This window comes from Archocentrus centrarchus, chromosome 16 (genome assembly GCF_007364275.1).
Source record: "Archocentrus centrarchus isolate MPI-CPG fArcCen1 chromosome 16, fArcCen1, whole genome shotgun sequence".
NCBI classification, from domain to species: Eukaryota; Metazoa; Chordata; class Actinopteri; order Cichliformes; family Cichlidae; genus Archocentrus; species Archocentrus centrarchus.
Window position 1 is genome coordinate 24760501 of NC_044361.1, and position 26784 is coordinate 24787284.

The window sequence follows — 26784 nt, forward strand, 5'->3', positions numbered from 1 at the left end:
ATCAAAATTAAAATGATCTCATGCTAGTCTGATCATGGTTTATTTCCTCAGAACAAAGCTATTAAAGCTTTGTTGACGCCTGGCATTTTTTTTCTTATTTTTTTACGTTTACTTATTTATTTACTTAAATTATACTGTTCTATTGCCCAGTTGTTGGGTTATGGGTATTTCCTGAGTATTCCCTTCTTTGCACTTTATGTTCCGTATGTTGCAATAAAGTTGACCTAAAAAAAAAACATTTTAAAAAGTGAAAAAAAAAAAAAGAAGAAGGTACAGCACCACCTGGCTGCTGGTACGGATTATTGCATGGGTGTTCACGTGAACGTTTGTAAAGTCACATGACTGGCAAATAGGTAGGAAGTGCGTGGGGAACACTGGTATGGCATATTTCTATATATATATATATATATATATGGCAGTGTGTAGAAGACTGAATGTTTGAGCTACTCTACAGGACATGAGCTAACCTATAGCAACATCTAAGGTGAGATCATGATCTTCTTCCAAGTTTACTGTGTAAAATGCGCTGAATGACAATGAAATCTGTCAGCTGAGTAAACAGCACGCAGCTCTGATTTCACTTCGTGTTTTGCCAAATATAAATTCGCACCTGTATGTTTGAAACTACTCTGTTTCCAGATAAAATGGCCCTTTCATCTCCATCATTTGTCCTTTTGGCTGTTGTTTTCATGGCAGCACAAGTGATCCTCTCTGCAGGTAACCAGCAAAACAAACACACACACACACACACACACTGCTTGTATCCTCTATTGCTGCAGAAGAATAACTGTTAACTAGATTTATTCTCCTCCTAGGATATAATAAATGTGTTGCCAGAAACTTTGGCTATGACTCTGTGGTGTGTGAGTGTAATTCGACATACTGTGATAGCATCGCATCGGTCACCCTCCCTCCACTGGGCCAGTTCTCCTCCTACCTGAGCAGCATGGCGGGCAGCAGACTGGAGGCCTGTCAGGGTGAAGTCCAGCCTAAGAGCACCGGAGGGGGTGGGTAGAGGAGCCGCAATTTATTGTGCCGTCAGTGGTGGTGGAGCAGGTGCAGAGCATTTCTGTCTGTTTCTGTGTTTCTTTCAGGGCTCAGGCTGACTATCGTTCCCTACCAGAAGTACCAGAAGATCAGGGGATTCGGTGGAGCGATGACAGATGCAGCAGCCATCAACATACTTTCTCTTTCTGCTGGTGCACAGGAGCAGCTGCTGAGACAGTACTTCTCCAGTGAAGGTACACTGTACCAGGGAGACACTGCTTTGCAGGTTGAGAAAGGGCAATACAACATCAGACACTTCAGACCGTCTGTGTATGAGGGATAGTCAATCAGAACAAAGTGGATTTAAAGTAAGGAGGAAGGGAGCTGAAAAAAACCCCAAAAACAACTTGTTTCATGATGTATGAAACTGCCCCAAGGCCCAATAACATGCAGATATGGTAAATTTTGAACTGTGACTCATGCAACATTACTCTCGTAGAGTCAAAGAATAAAAATATGGAGCTGGAAATTAATAATTAATCCCCCTTTAAAGGAGAGTCTTATCTAATTTAGTTACAGTTTGGTCAGAAATGTAAACCCTGATGGCATGAAAAACAAAACCCAAGGCAGGTATAGATGGTGCCGTGATGAAAGTAATATTGACACTTGTAGATATATTAGAGCAGCCAAAGAGAAGGAAAAAAAATACCAGCTTATTAGACACAATTACCTTCATTCAGGAAGGAAAGAGTTTCTAGCCAAAAACGTATCCTTACTTCAGTTATTTTCCAGTTCCCAGATGTCCTACTTCCCTCCTCTGCTGAGGCCAGATGTGTTTATCTGGTCAAGAGAAGGGAGGAAATTGTTTGAGTGAAACTGAGTGTATTGTGGGAAAACGGTCGACCAGTAAATGCCAACAGCTGTCCAGCAAATGTACGGACAAAAGGGGAGCAGACATGGTTTTTCTCATTGGAGCTGAGCTGTCTGGGATTCCCTTCTGTGTGGAGCCTGGTCACTAGGACTGGAGCACGAGGCTGGCATAGGTTAGCAGAAAAAGCTGAAAGACTATGAAGGTTGAGCACACCTGCAGAGCTCTTCTCCTGGCCATGACTACAGCCATGACTCAGCTACTATGAAGGGCATGCTGCCAGAACAGCTTCAGTGCATGATGTTACTTCAGATTTCTGGAAATCTACTGCATGGCTAGAACACCAATCTTGTAAAACATATTTTTTTTTCACTTGTTTTTTTTTTATAGATGAGTGTAAAGTCTACCTTAGGTGTGCAAAACTCACTATAATCAACCAATAGACTAAAATTACAAGCTTTGGTTGAGCTTTACAAACTGTAGGCTGAATGCTGAAAGGGTCTCACTTATTTACATGCTATAATGTGTTTTGTGGCAGGTATTGGCTACAGTGTAGTGCGTGTCCCCATGGCCAGCTGTGACTTCTCCACTCGTCTGTACACCTACGCTGACACGCTTGGCGACTACAACCTGGACAATTTCACTCTGGCACCAGAAGACATCAAAATGAAGGTGTTTGTCTTTCATCTTACATGCTGACGTGGCCATTATTGCACCTTTCTCATCTTTCCCGTTTTGTGTTTCAGATCCCTCTCCTGCAGCGCGCACAGGCCTTGTCTCCTCGCCCCCTGTCTCTGCTGGCCAGCGCCTGGAGTGCCCCCGCCTGGATGAAAACGAATGGTGCACTCACAGGAAAGGGCTCCTTGAAGGGCGAGCCAGGGGGCAAGGAGCATAAAACCTGGGCTCAGTACTATGTCAGGTGACTTCTGTGGCTTTACCTCTGAATAATATTGCATATTGGAAGCACATGATTGAAGAGAAAGTTATTCTGATGGCCACTTTAATTATTTCCTCTCAGGTTCCTAGAGGAATACGCTAAACATAACTTGACCTTCTGGGCAGTGACGACAGGAAATGAGCCCTCTGCAGGAAAGATGACAAACTACAGGTCTCCTCACATGCATTTGAATTGGTTTTATGGAAAACAATATTAAACACTGAGCTGTGGATACTAAATTTTGCAGCAGACTGACAAGTATCTTTGTCTTACTGCAGTTTTCAAGCCCTGGGCTTCACTCCCGAGGAGCAGAGAGACTGGGTGGCTCTGGACCTGGGCCCTGCCTTGCATGCCTCGTCATACCCACATACACACATTCTCATACTGGATGACATCCGCATACTGTTGCCCCACTGGGCCAAAGTGGTGAGTCAGTAAACAGAAGGGTAGCGGGAAAGGTCATGGCGAACTTTATTTTACCTGAGGCTGTCTGAGGCTGCAGATAAGTGAATAAGAAATTCAAAATGAATCAGTTTAGAAGAATAAATGAATCCAAAACATTTTAACATGATAACTTACTGTAGTGTAATACAAGTTAACAACATAAAGAAGATGATATGTTGTTAAGTAAATATGTTCATTTACTGGGAATAATGGACTTTATAGACTTGAAGTCTCACGTGCTTGGCGTCCAAACTGTTCTGCAAAGGGAAGCGCTTCAATCTGCTGCTGATAGGAATCAACACAAGTAAAGATGCTTATCTTGCCATTCCACAAATGTTAAGAACACAATAAAACCAGACTAAAAGCAGACTAATGCAAATTTTCTGCAGCAGTTCAACACATTAAATTGAAGACATTTTTAAAGCCACTAACACTGTAATTTGTTTCACAATTATGTTGAATAAAATGCATTATTTTGCATTTTAAAGGTCTTGTTTAGCACTGTTGAACAATAATTCCTATTAAATGACCTGCAAAGGGATATTCAGTATAGAGTGTATGGTTGAATTAACCAGTTACAACCTAAAAAAATGATATATATAAAATAAAATACAAAAGGGGGGGGGCAGGTGTTGAGCCGAAAACAGTTAGTAACAGACAAGTGCAATGAACAGGTAAAAGTGGTATACGAATTTAACCAAGTTTTTGATAAAATCAGTACTTACCCATTATAACATAATTAGCTTCCTAGTTGGCCTACTGTAGCTCAGGGAGGTACTTTAAAAATAAAAATAATAGGTCAGAGTGCTGACAGCTTGGAATCATAAAAGGATATTTACGATAGTGTGCTTTTCACAGATGAGAGCAGGTTCACCCTGAGCACATGTGACAGTCATGGAAGAGTCTGGAGAAGCTGTGGAGAACCTTGGATTAGATGATTAGATTAGACGCCTTTATAGTCATTGTATCATAAAAAACACAACAAACTTAGGAGTGCTTCACCTGTAGGTGCCCAAAATAGAACAATTTAAAAAAAAAAGAGGTATCAGGATGAAATCCTTGGACCCATTATCAGACCCTTACGCTTGTACAGTGGGTCCTGGGTTCGTCCTGGTGCATGACAATGCCTGGTCTCATGTGACAAGAGGATGCAGGCAGTTCCCAGAGGATGAAGGAATTGATACCATTGACTGGCTCCCACTAAATCCAATAGAGCACCTCTGGGACATTATGTTTCGGTCCATCCAATGCCACCAGGTTGCACTTCAGACTATCCAGGAGCTCAGTGAGAGGAGCTCCTGGTGAGATCTGAGAGGACATTCCCCAGGACACCATCTGCCATCTCATTAGGCGCATGCCCCAATGTTGTTAGACATGCATACAAGCACATGGGGGCCATACAACCTATTGACTTCCATTTTCAGTTAAATTCAGTTGTATTTATATAGCGCCAAATCACAAGAAATGATCACCTCAAGGAGCTTTATATTGTAAGATAAAGAGCATACAGTAATTACAGAGAAAACCCAACAATCAAAACAACCCCTCATGAGCAAGCTCTTGGCGACAGTGGGAAGGATAAACTCCCTTTTAACAGGAAGAACCCTCCGGCAGAACCAGGCTCAGGGAGGGGCAGTCATCTGCTGTGACTGGTTGGGGTTGAGGGGAGGGAGACAGGACAAAGGACACAGTGTGGAAGGGAGCAGAGTGGTGTATAAAGAGGTGAATGAAAAGAAAACAGTGCATCATGGGAACCCCCAGCAGCCTAGGCCTATTGCAGTGTAACTAAGGGATAGTTCAGGATCACCTGATCCTGCCCTAACGATAAGCTTGATCAAAAAGGTAAGTTTTAAGGCTAATCTTAAAAATAGAGAGGGTGTCTGTCTCTCGAATCCAGACTGGGAGCTGGTTCCACAGAAGAGGGGCCTGAAAGCTGAAGGCTCTGTCTCCCATTCTACTTTTAATTATCCTAGGAACCACAAGTAAGCCAGCAGTCTGAGAGCGAAGTGCTCTATTGGGGTGATGGGGCCTGGTTATTCAATGCCTTGTATGTAAGAAGAAGGATTTTAAATTCAATTCTGGATTTAACAGGGAGCCAATGAAGAAAAGCCAGTATGGGAGAAATCTGCTGTCTTTCTAGTCCCTTTCAGTACTCTAGATGCAACATTTTGGATCAAAAGTTGCTGAGTTGCTGCAATGAAATTTTGGCAAAATGGGTTTGTCCTGCCACCTCATTTTTTTTTCACTTCTGTTTCATCACTCTTGCTGAGCTCAGTCTTGACCCACGTCTCCAGTTGCACCATGCTTACTTCCTATTTTCCAGTGTTTTTCTGTACATCATGACCCTTGTGCAGAGTAACTTTCTGTTCATAACATCATCACACTTCTTTCATTCAGAGTCATTATAGAATATTTACACTCACTTGCTTTGTTGCATTTGCATTATTGCATTTCAAGCAAAATTACAATTAGCACAATCACATATATATTTATTTCTGAACTCCATACTTTACCAGCTATAATAGGGCTGGATATGATGCCCCTTATTTAGACAGTCCCAGGTGGATGAGGCCTCGGGGATCTCAGTCTCTTTGACAGGAGCGTGCTCCAATGTTGTCAATCATGCATTTAAGCACCCTAACTTTCTAAAATAAAAATAAAATAATCTAATATAATCTAAAAATATACAGAAAACAGTATGTATAAAATATACAGAAAATAAAATGTATTAAAAATACAGAAAATAAGAGAATGTATAAAAATATATACATTGTAAAAAAATAAAATAAGTGTATACATATAATAATGAAGATGGTGAGTATTGCACTAGTGAATGAATATTGGATATTACACAATATACACACCTGTATCGCCTGCCAGAGGGCAGCAATGACATTTACTGCAATGACATTTTGGCAAAGTGGACTAGCCTGTTGTATCACTTTTTTTTTCACTTTGATTTTTGCGGTGTCTTTGAATTCAGCTCTCTGTAGGTTAATAGTTTTCATTTCCATCAAACATTATGGAATAATTTTGTTCCTTACACATTACCAAGTCCATATCAGCATAGCTATCCAGCATGATATTTTTCCCATTGAGCTCTGACGTGCTTTCAAAGTGTTCTCTTAATTCTTTTGAGCAGTGTATTTAAAGACTTCACCGACACTTTTGGGGGCTAAATAAAGCCAATGTTTTCTATATTAATTTTTTTTTTTCCCCTTTGTCCCTCCAGATCTTAAGTGATGTTCATGCAGGAAGGTACATTCATGGTGTGGCGGTCCACTGGTACTGGGACAACATTGTCCCAGCTGAGATCAGCCTGGGAACCACCCATCACCTCTACCCGGAGTATTACCTGTTTGGCACAGAGGCCTGTACTGGCTGGAATGCGCTAGACAGAGGAGTGAAGCTGGGAAGCTGGGACAGAGCTGAACAGTATGCACATGACATTATAGAGGTAAGATCATATTATCTGATGCGTGGAGGTTTGTGCTTGTTCAGTCAGATCCACTGCAAAAAGACAATTTGACAAGCTGTGAGCTGTTCCAGAAAGGTGAGTCACCTCCCTCCGTGCTGCAGTGCAGGTTTACAAGTTGCACTCTGCTGCACACACTTCAGAGACTGCAGGCCTGCAGGCTGTCAGAGCAAGCTGGAACTGGTGTTTTGTTTCTTCTTTCTTTACTCTGTCTCAAGGGAAATTGGACTCCTTCCATTCGCTCTCTTTTGCATGGGTGAATTCAGGCTGCAGATGCTCTGAGAATCTGGAGGGATTTGTTTATGTAGATGTGCAATCCTTGCAATATTTAAACAAAACACTGGTTCAGCAGACTGACTAAACTACACATCTTAGTAGAAAGCTTCAAAACACAGATGAGGCAGCAGATAGTAAACTGCTGGTGTTTTCCCCTGTGGCAGGACTTAAATCATTATGTGGTAGGATGGACTGACTGGAACCTGGCGCTGGACCTGAATGGTGGCCCAAACTGGGTTAAAAACTTCGTGGACAGCGCTGTTATAGTGGATGCAAAGCGTGATGTCTTCTACAAGCAGCCATCTTTCTACAGCATGGCCCACTTCAGGTAGCCTGGATCTCTGCTCACACTGAATGCTGTATTTCAGTGAGATCCTCTGACATGGTCTTTCTACACAGTGCGTTTCTATGGGAGGGCTCTCAGAGAGTGGGGGTGTCTGCCAGTGGAGAAACACACCTGGAATTTTCTGCCTTCATCCGAGCAGATGGCTCAGTAGTGCTCATCATACTCAACAGGTAACGCATATTTAATCTGTTTTAGAAAATGTGACTGATGGGTAAATGTTGAACTGGGCATGTGCTTTTTTTTTTTTTCCTCTAAAGATCATCATCAGAGATCCAGTTTGAAGTCTGGGACCCTGTTGTGGGTTACATCCCCTCCACTGCTCCAGCTCATTCTCTACTCACACTCGCTTGGAAAACGCAGTGATCATTAAAGCAGTTTCACAGACTTTATATTGGTTTCAGCAGAACCACGTCAAAATAATTTCTCTGCACATTTGCACACAAGATGTTCACAGATCTACAGACTCCAGATTAAAAAAAATAATAATAAAATTAAAGACTCTTCAATTATCTCCTACCTCTGGACCAAAGAGAACTAGAGGACATAAATATAGGACAACTGCATCATTTCAGCATTCCTTTTGGCAGTGTGAACACAAACAGGAGAAAAGTCCTTGAAGCCCTTGAGAAAGCTCCTCAGTGGGGGCTTAGGGAGTCCTCTGAACTGTTTGGTCCAAAACCCCCTCTAATACAAAGTGCTTTTGAGTGCATTTTCAATTTCATGCTTACAGAGACATCTTATTTTGTTTGCTGTGATTTTTACCATAACTTTAATCATTTCAGCATGAAAACAATGTATGTAATAATTTGCTACAAATTCACCGGTGCCTTGATTTCCTTTTAATAAGACGCTTGAAAATATGCTCACAGCATCATGGCTCTGAAGAAATCATTTGGTGTACTGAATTTGTAAATTCCTTAAGTTGTTGCTATTTAATCTTTTATGTTAAATAAAATACCGTTTAAAATTTGAAAAGTGTCTTTTAACGAAAAGACGAACTCAAATGACACCTATTTACATGGGTTGTGAACAGTGAAAATTAAGCAAGGACTTTTTTCAGTTTATTAATACATCATAGACAGTTTATTCAGTTTATCATAGACATTTTTTTTTCATATATATAATATACAGTTACCAGGTATTTCACATTTGAGCCTCCATTCTCATTTTTTTGCAAACTTTAAGTTGTTGGACTAAAATTATTTACATCAAAAAAAGTGATAAAAATGTGAAACAAAAGACAGTCGTAAACAGAGGAATAAAATGACAGAGGGATGCTGTCTGTTTATATACACACCAGGAGGAGTATGTTGAAATATTAAACATTACATAAGGGGCCAAGCTCTGAGGGCTTATTTTTATTCCCTTGCTGGTACTGGGTTTATTTTACTTCATTTTTTCCAAATTTAGAAGAGTCCTGGAAGGTGCCGTGAATCCCTTACTTTCCTCTGAAGTCAGTCAGACCTTCTGTTTGTGACTGTTTAACAGCAGTGACTCAACATGATGCCTACACAAGACTCTGTTGTGCTCCTGTATTGAAATACACTGAGTGTGGACACAATGACATGAACACCTTTACAGTCCAATCCAATTAGACACTAACATCAACAGTCACTCGACATCTTTCTGACACAATCTCAACAAAAACATTATACAGACCCTTCATAAACAGCATTCATTTCAGAGCTAAAGGTGTTCACGCTGTTTTCTCTTGCCTCTGTGCATGAGTAGAGTGAACAAATCCCCTACAGTCTTATCATATGCCTTACAGGGCTCAGTTGCAGGATTTAGGTCATTTTAAGATGTGAAAAGAGGGAAAAGCATGAACAAGTCTGGCATTTCTCCACCATAGTGTATTGCAGCGGCACATTTAAAGAAAGATGTAAAAGCAGTTTGCTGGAGGGTTCAAAGTACAGAAGACATGGGGTTGATAAACAATCTAGGCTGGTTTGTTATTATGCAATAAAAAAAAAAGAAAAAAAGAAATCAGAACTTAACTGACTATTAAGACGTCTGCATTGGTACACATGTGAGGAGAAAGGCATTATAATAAAAAGTAAAAATACAAAAAAGTCAGACAGAGATGATTATGACTGCAACAGATGAACAGAGAAAAGTGAGAAGCATTTCGTCTTCCCAGTGGGTTATTTAATGTAGGCGAGGAGAACTAAAGGGATGAGACAGGTGGGTGTCTCAGAAGGACCATCTCTCCTGTGTGCGAGGGTCCGTGGAGAGCGAGGGAGACTCTGATGGGGGCTGGCTGCTGCTGTCTTCTCCGTTCAAACTCTTCCTACACACTGGACATGTGTCATGCTGCATGGCCCCAGAACAAAATGTAGAAAACAGTTGCTAAGCACAGTTTTCTCACAAGTGTCTGAGAAGAGTTTTGACAAGTGGAACCTCATTTCAGGCCTGTTTTAAATGATACTCAGGCCACTCTTTGTCTTTGGCTGTGACTCTTTTTTTCTCTGCTCAGCCAATTATACACTACCAAAGCCTCCCTACTGCTAACATCAAATAACTGGAAGATGAACATATCCAAATTTTCTTTTTCTTTCTGTCGTACACCTACCTTTTGTCCCAACTCCATACATATTCTATGCAGATTTTCAGAGTAGTGTATTCACAGAAGAGAATAACATACTAAAAGCACTCAACATTAATAAAAACACTCTGTATTTAACTGGCCAGCAACACACTGATTGTATCACTGCAATAAATAAACTATAATGATTAGGGCTGCAACGATTCATCGACGTAATCGATGACGTCGACTACAAAAATTTGTCGACGTGGAATTTCATCGTCGAAGTGTCGTACTTTTAAACCCATCCATCTATTTTGTTCCGCTTATCGTGTGATTTTGTAATTGCAATACACTACAGGAAGATATGGGGGCAGTATTGCCTCCATTGTCTGCCAGCAACAACAATACTAACGAAGAAGAAAGTAACAGAACAGCGTAAGGCTAGTGGAACAGAGAGGAGGGTAGTGAAAATGAAAGAAAATGGAGACAGACTGTCAAAGGTGTGGGAGCATTTGACAGAAAAAAAAAATAAAGCTGAATGCAGACTGTGCAAAGCAGAGCTTTCCTTCCACGGCAGCATCACTGCAGTGCTGAGCGTTTAAATCGCCGGCACCCTGGAGCTGTGACGTCAGCTCTGGATGTTTACGTTAGTGCGTCGTAGATACCTGTTAATGTTTGTACAGTAAAGTTTCTGTTAGTTTACCTGTCAGAAACAAGCTCTAACGGATAATGTTTGCTAAGCACCGCCATTTCAGTGATGTTAGCTAACGAGTGAAGGACAATATGAGCAGCCACATTGGCTCCTGTTTTTTTCCCCCTCATATTAATATCAGCGTTCATCCTGAATAATAAACCTCTGTATGAACTGAATCGTCTGTAAACTTTTCAGGTGTTTTGGATGGAAAAATCTTTTTGATTTAATTTGAAGCCTTATTTGAACTTTTGGACAGAGGCCATTTTTATTTATTTGCACATTATATTTTCATTTAAAAATAAAAATGGCATTTACTTTAATATGCATTTTTTATTTGATATTTATTGTGATGGTCACATTAATGTTAAAAATACATTTGATTAGTTTCAAACTCGTATTTTTATGGGTCATTATTTTAATTGTGAGAAGAGAACAAGGTGGTGTTAACAGGTGGGCAGGCTTGAACAGGTGAATTAAGACTGAAATAATCGTTGACTAATCGATAACAAAAACGACAGATTATTCGACTACCAAAATAACCTTTAGTTGCAGCCCTAATAATGATGCATTATTCTGTATACAGACCTAGAATTAAACAACAACAGTTCATCAGTTCCACTCCATTAACATCAATTTAAGTGTTACTCAAATCCCACCTACATGGTATTTCCATAATGACTCAGATAACCAAAGCACATATTTGAGGTTCCTTTAGAGCTGAATACTTTCATAAGCTCAGTCAATATATATCACAGAGTGCTACATGTGATTTATGATTTCGACAAACCTTTATTATTTATAAAGGTTTGTCATTTTTGTTCACTCACCATTTCCAGCCATGGTACTATACAGTCTGAGTGAAAGAAGTGGTTACAGGGTAGCTGTCTGACTGGCTCTCCAACTCCAAAGTCCTCTTTGCACACAGGGCATTCCATACAGCAGTCTATTGACAAAGAAATGTGTTTTTAAACTGTCACCAGGGATCAATAGCCTTGTCATTCTTGATTGGGATATTTTCACTAATTTTTACAAAGCCCCAAACAGACATTTATCTATCCCTAAAAGTCAACTATCAACAGTCCTGCAGGAGCCAGGCTGCATAACTAAGCACACACTTATAGCTGAGTGGTAAAACAGGACAGCATACAAAGAAGAGGAAGTCAAGAAGAACAGAACCAAAAGAGGAAAGAAAATTGGGAGAGGTGAAAGAAAAAGCAAGAAAATGTATGCATGTATATATAGTCAAAGTTACTCGGCATTTCATCCCAACAAGACACAGTTTCAGAAGCTCCTTTTAGCAGGCAGCAACTGTACATAAATAATTTAAATGCTGTATTCAAATGCTATGTAGATTTGGAAACAAACATTAGCCATTATGTCCTTAGCTAGTTTTTACAAAGCTAAAAATAAATAAATAACAATAAAAACATCATTATATGGAAACACGTCTGAGTATGCAAATATAACTAAAGCAAAGTACAGAAGACTGACTGATGGTTTTCAAGTTTATATTACTGATTGTTTTGTAAATGGGCAACATACAGCACCACTGATTTCAAGGGGTATGAATGGTGCAGCCACCAATTGAAACCAAGCAGATGTTACTAAAAATTTGAAATCGGAGGTGACTGACCTGCTTGTTCCTGAGATATATTAACAGTTGGGAGAGAAGAAATCTTCTCCTTCTCTGCTGGTGGAGGTCCTGTGTTCTCCAGCTGACCTAGTAACTAGACAGACACAGACGTCTGTAAATACACAAAAAGAACATAAATTTTGTAAGCCATTTTATAGTTTGTCTACCTGTGTTATCACAGCATCTAATCCTCCCTGCCCCCACGCATAATCCCCAGGGTTAGAGTGCAGCATCCCTGTCCTGAAAGAGACACAAACAGACCTTTTTAATAATAATAATAATAATAATAATAATAATAATAAACAGTAATGCTATTTTAAACTGCACTAACACATTGTTGCAACTGTAATGTCATATTACCATGACAGGGGAGGGGAGCCAGGGATTCCAGAGTTGGCAAAAAGACCAGCAAGAAACTGTTGTACAATTCTGACAAACAGAAAATGTACAACAGTTAATGTCATTGTCAAAAATAAGAAACAAGTTCAAATTGTGAGAGCATAAATAGCACTGTCATTATAAGTGGGAGTATGCAAGGCAGAGACAAGAGCCAGGAAAGACGACGATCCAGTGCTACTCACCCTTCCACAGCGGGTGAGCGTTCTGGCCTACTGCTGCCTCTAGACCGGTATCTCCTCTGGCTGCTCAGACGAGGCGGGCGTCCTGGTCCCCAGTGTTCCCCGGGTCCTAGTAGGCCCCCCATGGATTCTCCTAAGCCTGCTGGGACAGATCCCCCAATTGGTCCCCGTCCTAACCCTCCCAGGTCACTGAAACTCCCGAGGCGCCCACCAGGGAGCCTAGGTTCTGAGTCTGGGCTGTCAATGTCTCTTGTAAATGGCCGCTCAACTAACAAGAGGTGCCACAACTTGATGAATAAATAAAGAGCAGGGAGAGAAGAAAAAACGAAAAAGATTAAGTAAAGCACACAATCACATTATTTAAACCTCTTTATCCCATTTTCTTTCCTATACTTCCAAATCCTTCCAAATCAAGTCATACCTCTGCAAACTGTGTGGCTGTGTCATCTAGCCCATTAGCGCCACCCTCTAGGAAACTGAGGGAAACAGCGCACAAGGGGACAAAAGACTCATTATTAGCAACATGCACTGTTCAGCTGTAGTGTAAGCCTGGAACAAAACTGCAGAGTGAGCCTACAAGTTTCAACAGTGCAACATCAGCGTTCTTTGGTACATGCCCCTGCTCTTGTTCCAGACTAACACATGCAAGTTTTAACATCATATGCTGTCTGGAGAAGTGAAATGGATAGTGAGAATGCTACAAAAAAAAAAAAAAGATCTTACCTGGAGTCTTCTGTTACTTCCTCAATGAAACCTGAATCACATCTTGGACAGATGTACTCCTGGAAAGTGTCACAACAGATCGAGCCATGTGAGAGTCAAACAGGATAGGACAAATGATCGTTTTAATTTCCTAGACCCTAATCAGCTGTGGCTGAGGCTCAAAAGGCAGAGCGTGTCGTCTGCCAATCGGAAGGTTGCTGGTTCAATTCCATTAGTGTGAGTGTGTAAACATTAGCTTAAAAATGCTTAGGTACAGAAAAAATGAGGCTTGTAGTTAGAAAGCATTCTGAGTGCTCAAATTGAGTAGAAAATTGCTATATAAGTGCCAGTCCACTTACCATTTAATTCCCCTATTCAAATGTGTTTTAGGTACATCAACTACCCAGTATTCAGTTATGATATAAATTTTCACACTGAAGAAGTTGGAATCAATAAATTTCTGAAATTTCTATATTAAAATTAAATTGAACAATCAACTGACAAGCTTTGTGTTGATTAACTACAGACTGTTTTAAATGTGTGAAAGTGTTTGTCTACAGTTGACATACTTTGAAATATGAAAAAAATATTCTATTGTCAATCAGCAAACCTTCCAGGAAATCATAAAAGCATTGTAATGACATTTGGCTGGCTAGTTTGGTCCACAAAAGATTAGAGTTGGCTAATATCTGTCAGAACTGTATGACAGCCTGCATTTTGTGAATGCAACCAAGGAGGTAGAGCTGGTCTGCCAACCACACCTAAAGAGAGGCGCAATAGAAAACCGTAGAACAGAATGAGAAAAAAAAAAAACAAAAAATAAAACTGCTGCCAGTTTGTGCAGCCGGTGCAGTTGTGCACTGAAAGCCCAGACTCTTAAAACAATGAAAACAGGATAGAAGTGAGGTCATTTAATATACAGATAGGGCATTGAGAGATTAAAGTGATACCCTTGTTGAACAGCATATGTGTATCACAAAGTAGGTCACAAAAATATTAGCTTTTTGTATTACACTTATACCATGCTTAAGTTCACATGACAATTTTAAAATTTGTATTCACTCGGCTTACAGAAATTTGGGGATCTAAAACTAATTTTGTGGTCAGTATATGTTAAGAAACCTTCCCGTAAGCAAAATAGGTTGTGTCATTTGCTCACAGGTTATCTAGTCTGTTGTATAAAATGGACAAATGACTGGGAAATGGGCCCTGGGCTGTACTGCAGTAGCACAGGGCGATAATTTTATGTGTTGTAGTCAACTGGGTTGGTGAAGACATGCCATCGGACTGAGTGTGCCTGACACTGTTTAGAGTCAGTGACAGGGAGGCTTGGAATTACCCTCAGCTGGATAATAAAAATAAAAGATTAATGCGACTCTAGTGGCAATATAAACTCAGTTCCCAGTGTACTGTGAATATTATATTTTTAAACCACATGTACATGTGTACGTGATATAATATTTTTGTTTGTGAAGCAACAATTAAAGCTATCATCACAGTTTCCTAAAAAAAATACAGTCTCACTTTGTTTTTGTCTAACCAAAAGAATACTATCATAAAGGACTATGAAAACCAGCAAGTTTGGGCAAAAATGTATATTTCAGCTTCAAGACTAATCAAATGAATCAATTAATTCATTAATGGTTTAAGATTTACTCAACAAAACACCACCGAAATAGACACTGCCACTTAGAAGTGTAAGAAAGCTACAGCTGACTATAAGATTGTATTCGAGTGGGTTCATTTTAGGTTGGTGTATTTAATAAACTTTTCCGTGCTATACCTCCATACTATTTAGGATGTAGAGGATATGTTTAAAGCACATTAAGGTTATTACATACGTCACGATTTGGGTCATTCCTTCATTCAGAGTTTAGCCTCTACTTTTAACTTCAAAACTGAAACTGAATGCGACATGTTTAAGTATGTTTCTGAAAATCCCCGCAACTCGTCCTGACAACACTGCGTTAAAAAAAAAAAAAAATAACCTGCTGTCAGTCAACTAAAGTTAAGTGTGTAGCACTGAACAAAAGCGTAGTAACACAAATGCTTTCGCCAAGTGTTTGTTGTTTTGAGGAAAAACACAACAATCCCCCAAACTGTCAAAGCAGAGCTTCGAGTAGAGTGCTTTGACAAAACCACCTCAAACCTTCAAGTCTAACGAGACCTGTCGATGTTTGTTTTTGATGTCTGTATTATTTTATTTTTCTTTTGACGGAGACCATAGCTGGAGCTTATTTATTGAGTTAACAACAGCAAACGCCGCTAACTGCTAACAGGCTAGCTATGGTTTAGCTGTAGCGAGAAAGCAAAGCGGAACAAATGGTTGTTAGCGGTGAGGCAGACCTGTCAGCCGCTGCTATTCTACAAGAGTATGATAGATAAACAAAAAAAGCCTCCTGCTTACCGGGAGTTTGGGGTTTACTTCCCCTTTACAACAGTGACAGAAAAACCGATGCGGGGGAACAGCCGCAGCCTCCGCCATCTTCCCCAGAGCAGCACAAACACTGACGTCGGTCCTCCACGAAACGAAGACAGCCGTCCGCCTCCAGCCCGGCATGCACCGCGGCGCCTTTGGCCGAGTCCCAGCGCACCGAGGAGCGGAAGAAGAAGTGTTGGTGTGTTGACATCGCGAAGTCGCATGTGAAGGGGTCAGTCCGGGTGATGCTGTAAAAACAAACAAACAAACAAACAAAAAAAAAAAAGCAGCGTGTATTCAGAAACTTCTCAGCTGAAAAGGTTTGTGTGAAATCTAAAATAACAGATGGAATGTTTAGTTGTAGATGTTAGATTTTAAGCTGGCCAGCGTGCAGGGCTCGAGGTTCGCTTGTAGTTAGACGAAACTATATTCTCTGTATTGTACGGTGTACAGTTCATCCATTCATTTCCTTAAAGGTTTATCCAATGCAGGGTTGTGTGGGGTTGTGACAGCTGGGATAGGGTTCAGGGGTCTATCGTAGAGCTAACACATAAGCCAATCATTCACGCTCACATTCACACCTATGCCCATTTTAGAATTGCCAGTTAACCTAAACAATGCCAGTCAGAGTGGCAAGCACAGGGAGAACATACAAACTCCACTCCAATGGATGAGGCCAGGGCCTTCTCGCTGTGAGGCGACAGTGCTATCCACTGCACCACCATGTTGCCTATGCTGGGTCTTAATGCTGCTGGTTAATTACATAGTCAGTTACCAAGCAATGGACCTTCGCTTGTTGATAAAAATATTAATTACCTAAAGCCCTAGGTCTTACAGTTCCCATTATTAATAACATTATCATTATTAATGACTAAGACGATGATTGCGCAGGACCAGGCTCAGGGAGGGGAAGCCATCTGCTACGACCAGTTGGGGATGAGGGGAGGGAGACTGGACAAAAGATATGCTGTGGAAGAGAGCCAGAGATTAATACTGATTAAATGCAGAGTGGTGTATAATCACAGAGAGTGAAAAGAGGTGACTGAAGAAGAAACACTCACTGCATCATGGGAACCCCCCGGCAGCCTAGGCCTGTTGCAACATAACTAAGGGATGGTTTAGGGTTACCTGATCCAGCACTAACTATAAGCTTGATCAAAAAGGAAGGTTTTAAGCCTAATCTTAAAAATAGAGAGGGTGTCTGTTTCCCAAATCGAAATTGGGAGCTGGTTCCACAAAAGAGGGGCCTGAAAGCTGAAGGCTCTGCCTCCCATTCTACTCATAATTATCCTAGGAACCACAAGTAAGCCAGCAGTCTGAGAGCGAAGTGCTCTATTGGGATGATATGGTACTATAAGGTCTTTAAGATAAGATGGGGCCTGATTATTCAAGGTCTTGTATGTGAGAAGAAGGATTTCAAAATAAATTCTGGATTTAACAGGGAGCCAATGAAGGGATAATAATATGGGAGAAATCTGCTCTCTCTTTCTAGTCCCTGTCAGTACTCTAGCTGCAGCATTTTGGATCAGCTGAAGGCTTTTCAGGGAGCTTTTAGGACATCTGGATAATGAATTACGATAGTCCAGCCTAGAAGTAATAAATGCGTGAACTAGTTTTTCAGCATCACTCTGAGACAGGATGTTTCTGATTTTAGAGAGAGTGCGCAAATGCAAGAAAGCAGTCCTACATATTTGTTTAATATTAGCATTGAAGGACATATCCTGGTCAAAAATGACTCCCAAGTTTCCTCACAGTGTTACTGGAGGCCAAGGTAATGGTATCCAGAGTAACTAGTTAGGCACTATAATTTTTAAGGCAGACTGCAATAACCTTAGTTTTATCTGAATTTAGAAGCAGGAAATTAGAGGTCATTCAGGCCTCTATGTCTTTAAGACATTCCTGCAGTTTAACTAATTGGTGTATGTCATCTGGCTTCATGCATAGATAAAACTGCATAGCAATGAAAATGTATGCAGTGCTTTCTAATAATAATACTGCCTGAGGGAAGCATGCATAGTGTAAATAAAACTGGTCTTAGCACAGAACCCTGTGGAACTCCATAATTAACCTTAGTGTGTGAATAAGACTCCCCATTTACACTGGAATCTATTAGACAGATATGATTCAAATTACTGCAGTTTGGTACCTTTAATATCTACAGTGTGCTCTAATCTCTGTAATAAAATATTGTGGTCAACAGTATCAAAAGCTGCTCTGAGGTCTAGCAGGACAAGCACAGAGATGAGTCCACTGTCAGAGGGCATAAGACCATTTGCAACCTTCACTAATGCTGTTTCTGTACTGTGATGAATTCTGAAGCCAGACTGAAACACTTCAAATAAACTGTTCCTCTGCAGATGATCAGTTAGCTATTTTACAACTACTCTTTCAAGGAATTTTTAGATAAAAGGAAGGTTGGAGATTGGCCTATAATTAGCTAAGACAAGTGTATGAAGAGTCCATTGTTAGAAAGCATGCCCATATTGATAAAATCAGCTGACAGGCTCAGAGGTATGTGACACATCCAGTATTTCTTGTATTAGTATTCCTTTACAGTTTAAAATTTTGCCTTTTTGAATTATATTCCCCTACGTGGTGGTAGATGGACAGTGTAAATTGTCAGCACTTTCTAGTAAGGAGACACAAATGTATGATTTTTTTTGTACGTTTTTATATATGAACATATATGAAAACGTACAAAACCATATAACAAGTGATTTGCACATAGCAACAACAGTGCACCTCTGACATAATAAAAATAATAAAAATACATTTAACACACTGCATGAAAAGGATTTATTTCTCTGTAGAACTGTGTAATTCTTTACAAAGATAAGAGTTTGTTTTTTTCTAGTGCCAAATTTATTTAACCTTTACCGATCTCTTGCATCCTAGCATGCTTCTAGTTGGAGCTTTATTACATTCAGGTGTTCAGAAAAATCTGACACTACACTATGTTAAACAAGTATAGACAGTGGTGTACTAATTTTGTATGGATATAAATGGTTATTTTGGTTGTATGAAAACTTACAGCTAACCTAGATTGTAGAGCTTTCATCACCTGCGTGTTTCTGTTTTGTTTATGCAGATGACAGCCCAAGAGGTGCGCCTGTGTGGTCTTTTGCTGCGGGAGCACTTTGGAGAGGTGGTAGAGAAAGTGGGAACACACCTGCTCAGAAGTGGAGCACAAAATTTAAGAACCATCATTCATGAAACGGGCCTCTCAGTGGACTTGGTAGGACTCCTGGACTAACTCTGTCTCAGCTTGTTAAGCTTGTTGATTTTTATAGATATTTATCATCTACACACCATCTCTCCCACGCATGCACTTTTTGCTTGTCAGTGTTATGACAGCTACAACTTTGTGGCCATTTAATTGGAAATTCTGTTGTCTTGTATTTAATAAAAGCTAAGGACATACAGTACAGTATGATAGATGGCTCCAAAGTGTGGTGGTTTACGCATTTGCCCAACAAGTGTAAGATCCCTGGTTCAAAAAGGGCATCTGGTGTGAAAATCTGCCAAATCAAACATGCAGAGCTGCCCACTGTGGTGGCCCTTTGTGAATAAGAGATCAATAAAAAGTAGCTTTTAAGGGTATCAAGTTTTGTGAGCATCACACACAAGACAAAAGCCAAGAAAGTGCATGTACTCTGTAGTTATGCCATTAAATCCGACTTTCATCTTATTAATGCAAAAAAAATTTGGTTTCCATTTGTAAGGGAGAAAATGGTTAAGCTGCAGTTCTTCTGCAGAGACCTTCATACTTGTGCTGCATAATCTAACTAACTGGATGTTGATTACAGGTATTAGCCTGTCACGGGCCACGCATTTTATGCTCTTATTATCCTCTTAAGCTTTCTCCATGTTGCCATTCTCAAATAAAACTTTGCTAGTAGAAACAACAGCAACTTCAGAGCTAGCAAACCAGACAATGAAAATGATGTAAATGCCTGTTTTTTTTTTTTTGTTTTTTTTTTCATCAGTATCAGTGAAAGCTGAATCACACAGTTAACATGTCTTTTTACTTATTTTATGGCACTTGCTTTTTTTTGGACTTAATGTTTTTTTATGCTAGTGCTTCTGTCTTCACCTGACTGTTGTGAGTTTTAGTGCATACCAAAGGAAGCGATTTATTTCTTCTTCTGTCTTTTTTTTTTTTCTTAATCCAGGTGAAGAAGTCTCTGTGCGTCCTCGTGCAGCATGGGGCCTGTACATTCAGTTCAGGCCGCAGAGGACCCGGGAGCCCCACAGAGTATCATGCCAGCTGTGACCGAATCCTTAGGATTCTGCGCTACCCAAGATACATTTACACCGCAAAAACCTTGTATGGTGACACGGGAGAGCTGATCATAGAAGAGTTACTACAGAGAGGCCACACGACGATGAGCAGCACGGTTAAGACGGTGGCAGACCGCCTCACGCAGAACATGGAGGGTCAGTGTTGGCATCAGTCAAAGAATCCTGTGCAATCTAATGAATGGATGTTTTGAAGGCTAAATTTTGGTGGAGTACGTGGGTTTGCCATTTTATTACAGCCAGTGGACACAAGATTAAAGATTTGTGTGGAAAAAAAAAAGGTCAGCATTAACAAATAGGGTTTCAAATGAATATCTCCAAAACCCATGAGTCAACTAGACTGAGTCTCAGTTTCTACTTTGACTTTATTAATGTTGGAATAGCTTTAGAACCGCTAATACTTGGACTGTTTGAAAAGGGATTTGACAGCAGTTTTTTTCTGCTGTTGCTGCAGAGGGCTCCAGCATGGATTACACTGAAGTGTCCTCTGCCTTTTCCAAACTGGTGGAGACCCATTTTCTTCAGCGCTGCCCTCCATTGGCAGGAGCTGGAGCTAAAGACAGCTCTGCTCCAAGTGAGACTCCTGCCGCTCCTGGTACTCCTGCTGCCCCTGTTAACGCCACCCCGCCCACACCAGAGAGCTTCCCTGAATGCTATAAGGTGCCCAGTGTGAGACTTGTGGGGCGGGGCAAACGCCAGCTCGCCAGTGAGGATGGAGAGGAGCAAAGAAGTGCAAAAAGGGCCAGAATGGATCCAGAGGTCAGTGTTTGGAATATTTTTGATTACTTTTAACAAATTTGCAGCATAAACTCCAGTTACCTCTTTAGTCATCGGTCCCTTATATCTATCTAACTTATTGTTCTTGTGACCTTTTATTTCTCTGTTTGTTTTCCATATGCTGTGCATTGTTTGGTCAGACACATGGTGATGAGGGGATTTACTGGCAAGTGAATTTTGAACGGTTCCATCTCCACTTCAGAGACCAAACCATCATCAGTGCTGTCGCCAACAAGCTGGACCAGGTGAAAAAATACACCATTAAAGATTCAGCAATAAAAGTGCAACAAATTCCAAACATTGAGTTTATTTATAAAAGGTACATTTTGACCATACACTTAAAGATTTTGCTGATTATGTAAGCATTAGTGCTTCACGCAGGGAGCTCCAGATCTGAAAGCCTTGACTTGATTAGGGGTATAATGATTAATTATCATCTTGCTACACAGACTAGCAGTGAAATCGTGAGGACCATGTTGAGGATGAGTGAGGTTACAACCTCACCTGTGGCCATCTGCACAAAGCCCCTCTCAGCCAATGAGATCTTCAGGTCCCTCCCCCCCAACTACAACATCCCCAGACCCATCTTAGACCAGTACCTCACTCTGCTGGTGGATGACCCGGTATGACCTCTGACTAACATTATGTTTTCTAATTTTTTTTTTTCTTCAATCCACACAAAATGTCTACGTCTTCTTCTCCTCTTCATTTTTAAGATGGAGTTCGTGGGGAAGGCTGGTGAAAGTGGAGGAGGGATGTTTGTTGTCAGTATCCTTTTACAAATTTAGGAGGTCCTGAGTGTCCTGAGCTGAACCAACACGCTGATTTGTATGATTTAATTCATGAATCACAGTAGCTTTTCTAAGCTCCTCTCTCAGATCTGCACAAAGCACTGGCCAATCTGGCACGGGCCACACTTGAGTCTGTAGTACAGGAGAGGTAAGACAGCGTGTATGTTAAATATGCATAGATGTGATTGTCCTATTATCATCAGCTCCTTATTAATTAAGACACTTTTAATCTGATATCAGGTTTGGCTCCCGATCAGCTCGCATCTTTCGTCTGTTGCTAAGAAAACGCCACCTGGAGCAGAAGCAGGTGGAGGACTTTGCTATGATTCCAGCCAAAGAGGCTAAAGACATGCTGTACACACTGTTGTCACAGAACCTGGTCCAGCTACAGGTATGTGGATCATGGACTGCAGTTTTTGAATTGATGAATCTGAATGAATAATAAGATAAAACTCTCACCAAAATGAATTTAAATGGATGAAGTAGGTCTTTTTGAGCCAGAATACTTGCCTGTTATCAGGAGTGACTGATGAGAAAAGAGAAGTAATCCAAAAAAAATCTCATCCAGAACCTACTTTGAAAATGATTTGGCACACTTTTTTTTTTTTTTTGCTTTAAATGGATGAGATATGTTTCAAAAGCAAGTTGGTTTTTTTGGAATGGTGTCACAAGGAGAATTTAATAAAATTGGTTAGTTGACAGTTTTAGTGTGCACACAGTTTATTTAAACTGTAAAACTCAAGGCCACAGTCAATCTTTTTAATCTGCAGTGCTGTGAAAAAGCATTTTTCCCCTTCCTGATTTTTTTGTGCATATTTTTGACACTTAAATGTTTCAGATCGTCATATAAATTCTAATCTCAGACAAAGATAACCCGAGTAATTACAAAATGCAGTTTTTAAACGATTAAATGATTTAATTTATTTATTTAACCTACCTGGTCCTGTGTAAAAAACGTAATACCTTGTTGTGCCACCCTTGATAGCAAGAACTAGAATTAAGTGTTTGCGATAACTGGAGTTTTCACCACTTTGATCTGCTGCAAAACCTCAGCGTGCTTGAGATTCAGAGCATGAACTGATGGCCGGACATTCTCCTCCAGGATTTTTTGGTAGAGAGCAGAATTCATGTTTCTATCAATTACTGCAAGTTGCCCAGATCCTGAAGCAGCAAAGCAGCCCCAGATCATCACACTACCACCACCGTGTTTGACTGTTGGTATGATGTTCTTTTTTTAAAATTCTGTGTTAGTTTTATGATGTAACAGGACTCAAACCTTTCCAGAAAGGTCAGCTTTTGTTTCATCAGTCCACAGAATATTTTCTTGGGGATCATCAAGATGTTTTTTGGCAAATGTGAGACGAGCCTTTGTGTTCTTTTTGGTCAGCAGTGCTTTTCTCTTTGGAGCTCCTCCACGGATGCCATTTTTGCTTAGTTTCTTTCTTATTGTTGAATCATGAATATGGCTTTGTAACTCCTTCCAGACTGATAGATGTCAAGGACTTTGTTTCTCATCTGCTCTTAAGTTTATTTATTTATTTAGCCTATCTTGTCTGGCAGCTTTTGCTGCTTGGGATTTTCTTGCTATTATTGTAGGGTCTTTACAGTATAAAGCGACTGTTGTTGTGGTTTGGTGCCATACAAATAAAATTGAATTTATAGGTGATTTCTTGATTCCCAAAATTGTGGTTAATCACAGTTAATTCATGATTTAACAGAACTGCATTTTGTATTTACTCGTGTTACCTTTGTCTGATATTAAACTTTTAAGTGTGACAAATATGCAAAAAATAAGAAATCTTGAATGGGTCAGATCCTTTTTCACAGCACTGCACCTGCCCTCAATCTCACAGCAACCATTAATGCATTATTGTTTTTCAGGAAATCCCAAAGACTCCTGACTATGCTCCTTCTCGCACCTTCTACCTTTACACTGTTAATCAACTCCCTACTGCAAGAATGCTGCTACAGAACTGCTACAAGGTAAGCCGATAAACTCGGTGCATGTAACTTTTAGAGCTCTGAACAGAAAAAGGCCGCAAATCATCTTTCATTCTGGTTTTTGCTTTCATTAATATCTTATCTGAATATTTTTCTTCTGCAGACTGTAGCCAACCTCATAGAGCGACGCCTCTTTGAGACCAAAGAGAGCAAGTGAGTCTGATTCATTAGTGATTTATTTTGATGCATCTTACTGCAAGGCAAATAATATCTTTTGTCTGGCACACACACTGCCGCAGAGAAATGGATTGGTGGTTGACGGTTTTTGGTTAACAGGCGCCTGCTGGAGAAATCTCAGCGAATCGAAGCCATCTTGGCATCTCTGCAGGCCAGCGGGGCCGAGCCTGAGCAGCTAACTGAAGTTGAGGAGATGATCACTGCTCCTGAAAAGCAACAGCTGCATACCTTAAGGGTTCATATCAATAAGTAAGAAGACAAAATTAAAATTCCCCTTTTCTAAAGGTGATGAGGGCTCTTCGGTGTTCCTGTTTTCATTGTTTCTTTGTCTTTTAGGTTAGATTCTGCAGAAAATCAAGTAGATGAAACCATCTTTCTTCTGGAGTCCTACATCAGCTCAACCACCACATCATGACTCAGTCTTCACGTTTCATCTGTGCAGTTCATTTGAATGCTGTCAAGTATGATTATTATATAGTTTATAACTGGGATTTTTCTGTTTGGAGGGAAATAAAATCAGATTTCTTTTGCCTTTTTTATTACATATCAGCAATGAATAAATAAAGAACAAGAATGTGTCTTTTAACTGTTTTATTTAAAGAACAAACAAAAACCGAAGGACCAAGTGACTGAAATATAAAACCATAAAAATGTCTGCAAGTTAAATAGAAGAACTGTGGTTTAATACGCTTTGCGTTTCTTTAAAATTAGAAAAAGATTATTTACATAAGTGCCACTGACCCTGGAAATGGTGGGTAGTGCATTATTGTTGAACCCCACCCTATATCCCCCCCAATACTCTCTTTGGTCCTGAAGATCCCTGCTGCGTCTGTGACTCAAGTCCCATCCCAGGATTATCTCTGTCTGCTAGGAGGTGGGTCGTTTTCATTGCAGATGAGTGTGTTCGTGGCAGCAGAAGCTGTGCTCAGTCCTCGTGGTTTTCATCCTCTTCTCTCTGTTTGCGTGTGAAGAATCCAAGCTGACATACCAAAAAAAAAAAAAAAAAAAAAAAAAGATTGAGATTGTTTTAATACTTTGAGATTTCCTTGAAGAAATCTGACATGAAATTTGAGTTCAAAATACCTTCCACAGTACAAAGATAATGAGGGCCAGCAGCAGCAAACCCCCTATGATGCTACCAATCAGAATCCAGAGCGAGATGGGAATAGCTCGGCCCTTCAGCACCTCGAGCACAGTCTAAAGAAAAGAGATGAAGGGAGAGATGAGATGAGAGAAAATTAATTTTATGCATATTGTGCTACTCAGAATCCTCCTGGGGTCTTACCTCCCTCCAGACTGTTCCTGCGCTCAAAGTAATGAGGTTAGTCTCCTGAGCCGCGAGGCGATATACACCTATTATCCTCACTGACTTATATTTGGCCTACAGAAAGAGACACACACATTTATGACCAATGTTTGTGTCACAGGAACAGAAATTTGAAAAATTTGCGTGCTGTTCTGTTGCTCACTTGTCTGAAGAAATCATCATGAACCCTGCGGCTGACCCGAATAATGGCATCCTTCCCTCTTGGAAGCTGCTTGACCTGACACACGACCTCTGTGCACCATGACCTGCTACAGTTCTAGGCACGTAGACATACAAACACAAGCCATATCAACATCCATGCTTTTGTAGTTTTTAGCAGCTGCTGTGCGGCAATTTGGGGCCTCACCAATATGTCATCCTGCATCATGTCTTCAGGATGAAGGGGGCGCACATCTCCCTGTCTGGCCTTCAGCTGTACTACATCACTGAGCACACTGCAGTTCACTGTGGCCTATGGGGTCATTTAAATGTGTCAGGTGTGATCTTAAAGTGCGATAAGAATACACAGTAGTAGTAGTACTCACGTTTGTTGAGAAGACATCAGTGACAGTCATGAAGACACTGTCTCCTGCAGCCACAGAGGGCAGATGCAGCCGCAGCTCCAGATTACTCACAGAGTAACAGCCGAGATTCTGCAGCTACAGACAAACAAAGCTAAAATGCTTGCCTTGTCTTATTTTTCTTACTGTTATCAGAAATACATGCTTTTTATTGGGACAGCTATAGAAGCTATACTGTATATATTTACCCTGAGCTGTATGTAGAATTCTGGTCCAATTGCTTCCGACATTGTCCGAGTAGGATGGACCTCATAGCGGTTTAAATTAGATTCACTGTGCAGAAAAAAAAAGGGGGAAAGAACAGCAGCGCATGAATACTTGTGCAGAGATAAGCTGCTTTATAAATGAAACTTAAATATATCAATCCTGACAAAACATACCTGCTAACAAAAAGATCTGGTTCATACTGAACAAAAGTCTGCAGCTGAACACTGTTGTCCCCCAAAGTGTCTTCTCTCTCCACACTGTCACTGTAAGACAAACATTACAGAAACTCATCCTGTCAAAGAACAGTTTCAGTGTCTCATCATCTGCTAAATACTCCAGCAACTCAAAGCGTGCGTGAATGCATACTACTTTGCAGACAGCTACCTGGATGCATGGAGCTTCATTTGCACTCGATTGTTCAAAGATGTGCAGCTGAATTCAAACTCCAACATAAAGTTAACCTGCAAACAAAAAAGAGAGCAGCAACTTGCTGAAGTGCCACATCTCACCTGGAGGAAGTGAAGTACGAGTGGGCTGAATTGAGTGATTGATGGAGCTATTTCCTCAGCATGAACGTACCTTTGACTGGGAGCGGAACACTGGATAACTGACGTTGCATGAGTGGCTGTTGGCGCTAAGTGCTGTGCACTCGATCTTGAAGTGGGCAACCTCCTACAGCAGTAAAAAAAAGACATGAATAAAGAGAGGATCTGTGCATGTAGATAAATGTTTATGGTTAATTATACATGGTTCCTCATG

General features: G+C 40.4%; 4 protein-coding genes across 5 annotated transcripts in view; 2 read left to right on the forward strand and 2 right to left on the reverse strand.

The window, feature by feature from the left end:
• The first annotated feature begins 343 nt into the window (after positions 1 to 343).
• Positions 344 to 8300, forward strand: gba1 (glucosylceramidase beta 1). The gene is made up of 12 exons (XM_030749199.1): positions 344 to 484; positions 640 to 717; positions 816 to 1007; positions 1095 to 1241; positions 2394 to 2527; positions 2602 to 2774; positions 2874 to 2963; positions 3071 to 3218; positions 6469 to 6693; positions 7152 to 7315; positions 7387 to 7503; positions 7591 to 8300. Exons 2-12 carry the CDS (start codon positions 645 to 647, stop codon positions 7694 to 7696), a joined length of 1569 nt encoding a protein of 522 aa, XP_030605059.1. The 5' UTR covers positions 344 to 484; positions 640 to 644; the 3' UTR covers positions 7697 to 8300.
• A 92-nt stretch (positions 8301 to 8392) lies between these two features.
• Positions 8393 to 16060, reverse strand: rnf115a (ring finger protein 115a). Its single transcript, XM_030749201.1, has 9 exons — positions 15875 to 16060; positions 13489 to 13547; positions 13187 to 13241; positions 12769 to 13052; positions 12548 to 12616; positions 12355 to 12427; positions 12188 to 12281; positions 11382 to 11497; positions 8393 to 9646 (listed from the first exon to the last, which is right to left on the reverse strand). Exons 1-9 carry the CDS (start codon positions 16025 to 16027, stop codon positions 9527 to 9529), a joined length of 1023 nt encoding a protein of 340 aa, XP_030605061.1. The 5' UTR covers positions 16028 to 16060; the 3' UTR covers positions 8393 to 9526.
• On the forward strand, positions 16019 to 24476 carry polr3c (polymerase (RNA) III (DNA directed) polypeptide C). The gene is made up of 13 exons (XM_030749198.1): positions 16019 to 16206; positions 18975 to 19121; positions 20059 to 20323; positions 20640 to 20944; positions 21103 to 21207; positions 21412 to 21585; positions 21679 to 21730; positions 21841 to 21901; positions 21994 to 22144; positions 23635 to 23736; positions 23858 to 23907; positions 24031 to 24180; positions 24268 to 24476. The coding sequence occupies exons 2-13, from the start codon at positions 18975 to 18977 to the stop codon at positions 24344 to 24346; spliced, it is 1641 nt and encodes a 546-aa protein (XP_030605058.1). The 5' UTR covers positions 16019 to 16206; the 3' UTR covers positions 24347 to 24476.
• Positions 24477 to 24556: 80 nt separating this feature from the next.
• itga10 (integrin, alpha 10) overlaps positions 24557 to 26784 on the reverse strand; it is a 31906-nt gene continuing 29678 nt past the window's right edge. For both annotated transcript variants that reach the window (XM_030749852.1, XM_030749851.1), the window contains 10 exons: positions 26605 to 26697; positions 26410 to 26486; positions 26199 to 26288; positions 26007 to 26091; positions 25783 to 25896; positions 25605 to 25709; positions 25401 to 25514; positions 25217 to 25312; positions 25015 to 25128; positions 24557 to 24910 (listed from right to left, as the gene is read on the reverse strand). In XM_030749852.1, the coding sequence (XP_030605712.1) occupies positions 24857 to 24910; positions 25015 to 25128; positions 25217 to 25312; positions 25401 to 25514; positions 25605 to 25709; positions 25783 to 25896; positions 26007 to 26091; positions 26199 to 26288; positions 26410 to 26486; positions 26605 to 26697 (942 nt within the window). In that variant the 3' untranslated portion in view covers positions 24557 to 24856. The remainder of the gene's footprint in view (positions 24911 to 25014; positions 25129 to 25216; positions 25313 to 25400; positions 25515 to 25604; positions 25710 to 25782; positions 25897 to 26006; positions 26092 to 26198; positions 26289 to 26409; positions 26487 to 26604; positions 26698 to 26784) is intronic.